This window comes from Micropterus dolomieu, linkage group LG09 (genome assembly GCF_021292245.1).
Source record: "Micropterus dolomieu isolate WLL.071019.BEF.003 ecotype Adirondacks linkage group LG09, ASM2129224v1, whole genome shotgun sequence".
Classification (NCBI taxonomy): Eukaryota; Metazoa; Chordata; class Actinopteri; order Centrarchiformes; family Centrarchidae; genus Micropterus; species Micropterus dolomieu.
Window position 1 is genome coordinate 10,782,973 of NC_060158.1, and position 5,499 is coordinate 10,788,471.

The window sequence follows — 5,499 nt, forward strand, 5'->3', positions numbered from 1 at the left end:
ATGACCACATTACTCCTATTTTAGCTTCATTACACTGGCTCCCAGTATGTTTTAGAATTGACTTTAAAATTCTATTGATCACTTTTAAAGCTCTTCATGGCCTCTCGCCTTGTTATATTTCTGAACTTTTAGTCCCATACGCACCAGCACGTACCTTGAGATCCTCGGGCAGAGGTCTGTTGTCTGTTCCAGAGTCTCGACTGAAAACTAAAGGGGACAGAGCGTTTGCTGTCAGGGCCCCGAGGCTCTGGAACAGCCTGCCCAAGGAAATCAGGTCGGCTGAGTCATTGAACTCTTTTAAGTCCCTTCTTAAAACATACTTTTATAGGAGAGCTTTTCCCGATCTTATTTGACTTTATTTTATCCCTTTTATTTTATTTTACTAATTTTATATTAAATTTTCATGCTCTTATCTTTTTTTTGTATTATTCTTTACACTTGTTAAAGCACTTTGTAACTTGTTTTTGAAAAGTGCTCTACAAATAAGGATTATTATTATTATTATTATTTTTATTTCAAGGTATTCTGGGCAAGATCTGCCCAGCTCAATTCCACGCTGCATGTCTGAAAAAAGCTTTAGTCCTCATTTAGGTCTTGGCATCTGAGTGATTTAAGAGTGCTCTGAAATTATAAAGATGCGTATAAAGGCTTGTGGGAAAAAGCCCGGATCACAATAACGACTTCTAATGTTTTTAAAAAGTCAGTCAAGCCCAATGACAGCTTTTTGTTTAGTTGCGGTTAAATTTACAGAGAAGATAAATGTGTTTACACTCCTGTGGCTTTTGCTTTAAGCCAAGTTCATTTCAGCTTTGCTAGATTTAGAAAAGCAAACATGTAGTTTACACTGTGCAGCCAGGCCATTCTTCCATTCTTCTCTTATCGTGTCAAGTATCCCATAGACACGTTCTCACTAAAACCACTCCACCCTGTTCAGAAAAATGAGTGAGAAGCTTACATATCGAGGTTCTGCTTGGCGTGCTCGATGTCCCTCTTAATGTCTCGGTCTATGTGAAAGTAAAGCTTCTTGGGCATCGGTAGAGGGATCAGCGGCGCTCTCTTTGGGTCTGGTTTCTCACTGCAGTCAGGAAAACACAATTACAAGCACATGAGCATGAAAGACGTAAAGGAGAAACACAGCCAGTTCTCACTTCATATTCTATCATAATGATCCATTTTGACTAAATCTGTGTATGTTTCTTTACTACAAAGATAATCGCTATGCCTTTTGGGTTGGCTGTGTTTAGAATTATTCTGTAATGAGACATTAAGCTAAAGCTTTAGCATGTACTTGGTAACGCTTTGCCAGCGGCCTATGGCCTAGTGTGTCTTTTCATGAGAAAAATGTAAGTTCAAATCATTTTGGACAAAAGTGTCAGGTAGTTGATAAACTGAAAAGTAAATAAAAACTATCACTGAACACAGAGCATTTGTTTTTAAAAAAAGAATACATTTTCTAGTGGATAGTGGAGTTTCAACAGGCCCAGAAGCAAGATAGATATAAAGATTTGAGTAACAATCATGGTTAAAAGTAAAGAGTCTCGCTTTAACAAGCCGCGTTTGAAGCCGACAAGTGAAGAGTACTTTCATGTCAGCAATATTTACATTTAGCTTGGTTCAGCTTGGTTCCCCTGCTACTAGCTGTTTAAATAATCTACCAGCAATCATTTTGACACACAAAGATAATTAATAAACAAGACTGAGAGTATAAAGTCATGCTAGCAGCTCTGTGAGGCTGTATGTGTATAATGTTTACCATGGTCACCATCTTAGTTTAGCTTGTTAGCATGCTAACATTTGCTAATTAGCACAAAACACAAAGTGTGACTGAGGTTGATGGGAATGTCATCAGTTTAGCAGGTACTTGGTCAGAAAAAAAATTCTGACCTGATGGTGTTGCTAGATGAAAAGTAAGGGATCGCCCAAGCTATTCAAATTCATGAATACAGTACTAAAGAGCCACACACACGCTAAATGTATTTACACATGTCTATTTTCTGGTAACAATACAGGTTCAAGCTAAAAGCAGCCAGAGTTTGGCTTCAGTGGTACATTTTTTAAAGCTTTAACAACACTTTCATGCATAAAGTAAAAGTCCAGTTCAAATGTCAAACTGATAACTCTGTAACAAACAAAACATTTTTATTAACCTTTACCAGTAAAAGTACATTTTAAAGAATTCTCTCAATTTCAATACTATGGGATGTATTGAACCAGCAAGTTCAATACATCCCATAGCAGAAGCAGTTATATTTTCTTTTTAACTCAAATAAACAACACTGTATCCAGCTAAAGTGTCTGAGGCCTTGTTTGATTGGCTCACAGTCCGACTGTATGGCAGCCAGCAAGGACAAAATTATGTTTGCTGGATTGTAAACTCAGACACAATTTAGGAAATTATTAAGACAAGAAAAAGAAAAAAAAAAAATACATAAAACACCACAAATGCACCAAGATAGGTGTCTCTCCTCATTAACCCTTTATCTCACCAGTACTCCAGGATGTGATCCAGCAGCGTTGCTATTGGCGGACCCTCAGCTATGGCTTGTTCATACAGAAGACCCCACGAGCCGTCCTCGCCCACCACAAACTATTCTCACACACACACACACACACACACACACACACGTTACAGTAGGCTGTAGCTGTATCAGCTACTTTTATATAAATGAACAATTCCGTGTCATATGTGAATATTCCTGCCGCTCACCTGCAGCGTTTTATCAAACCAGCGGTTGCCACTGTTGGAGAACGTCCCGCCTCCGTGCAGAACCTGTGCTGCCTTGCGGCTGGCGTACCTGTCAATCGAAGACAGAACAAACAAAATTAACATAACTACTTGAGAGTTTCCATTTCATCCTACTTTATACTTCTACTACATTTATTTGCCGCTGGCGGCCTTAAAGTATATTAATTATTGTGTTCCTATGAGTGATTCTGACTGTCATGCAAACCCAGCTGTGTGATTCCCTGTCGAGGATTGGTTCCTCTGGAGCTGAGACCACCTACTTCCTGTTTGCTGTGCGCTGGCGTCTGTGATTGGTGTGGCTGTGATCCGACCGAACCTACCAATCAGGACTCTTCAATCAACGCCAGCTGGACTATAAATAGCTTGTGTCCACAGTTCGGCGACTGTTAGCCAGTGATCAGTTCGCCTTGCTGTTGGTTGCATACACTGTTAGTTTAGTGAGTATTTAGAGTGTTTGTATTTCTTGATATTGTCTGTCTGTTGCCTGTCTGAGTGGCTTCAGACAGTAGTTTTGAATCATTGTAAATCACATAGCGTGATATAGTGCACCAAGCGTTGGGCACTCTCTTGTTTGGGTATTCTACGTTGCAGAATAACTGCTCGTTTGTTTACTTTGTACTTTTGTCAGCATATAGGTGCTGACCTCATTTTGTTCTTTAGTGTGTGTTTTTTGAGCTGAGTAACTGTCTCTGAACAAGACCCTCTTTTGTTTGTGTATTTGTCAGTACCTATATAGACTCTCTTTGTTGCATTTTCTTGTGCGAGCTCATTAATTAAACCTTTGACTTTAACCGGAACATTTCAGTTGTCCTATTCAATCTCATTTCTATCCCAATCACTTGTTGCTGCCCTACCTTAACGAGCTGGGTCGTAACATTAGTTACTTTTTTCTTTAAAAAAACATGATGCAGTACTATACTATTAATCTACCCAGTTATCTATTATCTACCTAGTTGTATACAAAGTATCTAAAATTAGCTCCACACTGAACTACAACATTAAAATATTCTTATCATACATGTGATAAAACCATATAAGATTTTATAATATAACACTTCGAAAGGAGCCATTACACCTAATGAGTACTTTTACATTGATGCTTTAAGTAGTTTTTGATGATAATACTTCGGTACTTTTGCTTAGCTAACATTTTGAAATCAGGACTTTCACTTATAATGGAGTATTTTTAGAGTATGGTATTTCTACTTTATTTAGGTTAAGGATCTGAGTACTTCACAGAACAGAGGAATACTTTGGATATCTATTTCATGAGGCAGATGTGTACGAGAGGAACGAGCGACTCAAAAGTTGTATATAAACTGCAGGTATCTACCACTTTTGTATGTGCGGAACTTTATTTGCAATTAGTCAAGATAGACATTCAAATCTAAGTGTTTATAATTCTTTAGATACAAATCTGCCAAGTAGTAAAAACTGGGAAGACTTTTCAAATGGAGGAAGTGATCATTGAACATTGTTGCCAAATGTTTACAGACAACACAATGATATCTGAATACACATAGACGATTACCCAACATGTGTAGGAAACACAGAAATACCTGAGTGTGGACTCAGGAGTGTGTGTCTGAGTGTGTGTTTGTGTGTATGAGCATATGCATACTTCTCATCTGATATCCTCATGACTGGAGAATCCAGACACAAGGAGAAAAGTCCCGTCTCTATCAGCCGCACTGATTCCTTGTTCAGCTTATCTGAGTTACACATACACACACACACACACACACAGAGCGAGAGAAAGAAAGATCATGAAAATAAACAAGCAAAATGTCAAGCTGAAAATAAGTACCACGTGTCTTATTTATCAAAACATACCAGCTTTGACCTGCTAAGCCAATTTCTGGTACTAGCAAGTCTGTTTTTGGCCTGAAACATGTCTAAAAATCGTAACATTTACATATTTGCCCTACAAATCGCATACACTTTTCTGACCAAAGCATGTCACACATTTCAGATTGATTTCGAGGTTTCAGTTATAACAAAAACCTTTTTAGACACTTAAATCTGCTTGAGAGATCCGTCAAAGTAATCAATAAGTCAGCTCCCTTTATGCATTCCTTACAGAGAATCTGGTAACGCAGAGAAGTCTTTCCCTGATGGTGCATTTAAAGAAATTCTGACATCCAAGTCGGGATCAAACTCTGAAGATGTACAGTGAGAAGTGGTATAAAGAAACTAAGTTTATATACCTCACTTAACTACAATTACGAGGTACTTGGACATTATTTGAGTGTTTTCTTTTCATGCTACTTTATGCTTCCACTCCACTGCCTCTCAGAGGAAAATATTTTTACTTTACTACATTTATTTTACAGCTTTAGTTACTAATTACTTTACAAATTAATACTTTTACATACGAAACTTATAGAACATTTATAAAATATCATGCTTTGGTAAAAATGTAACTACAGTGCCTAACAATATATACACAAGTAGTGCTGAAACGATTGGTTCATTAATTGATTGACAGGAAATAAATATTTTGATAATGGTGTAAGTAAAATTTCATTGTATCAGCTTCTCAAATGTGAGGATTTACTCCCTTCCCTTGTAATTATTTAAATAATTAATCATTTTTACATGTGGACTGTTGGTTGGACAAAACAAACATCTTAGAACCATCAACCCCTCCCTTCAGTGCTCCCTCAGAAGCTCCGCCAAAGTAAACATTTTGCTGTGATTAAATAGCAATAAACGGATCAAACTGATGCTGAAATAACTACAATATGATGCAG

The 5,499-nt window shown here is 37.5% G+C and overlaps 1 protein-coding gene across 1 annotated transcript in view; it reads right to left on the minus strand.

Annotated features, from left to right (window-relative positions):
* The window catches only part of cratb (carnitine O-acetyltransferase b), a 28,339-nt gene that overhangs the window by 10,498 nt on the left and 12,342 nt on the right, over positions 1-5,499 (minus strand). Inside the window, exons 7-10 of the mRNA XM_046058167.1 lie at positions 4,368-4,458; positions 2,708-2,795; positions 2,487-2,587; positions 956-1,075 (exon numbers count right to left, since the gene is read on the minus strand). Coding sequence (XP_045914123.1) covers positions 956-1,075; positions 2,487-2,587; positions 2,708-2,795; positions 4,368-4,458 — 400 coding nt within the window. The remainder of the gene's footprint in view (positions 1-955; positions 1,076-2,486; positions 2,588-2,707; positions 2,796-4,367; positions 4,459-5,499) is intronic.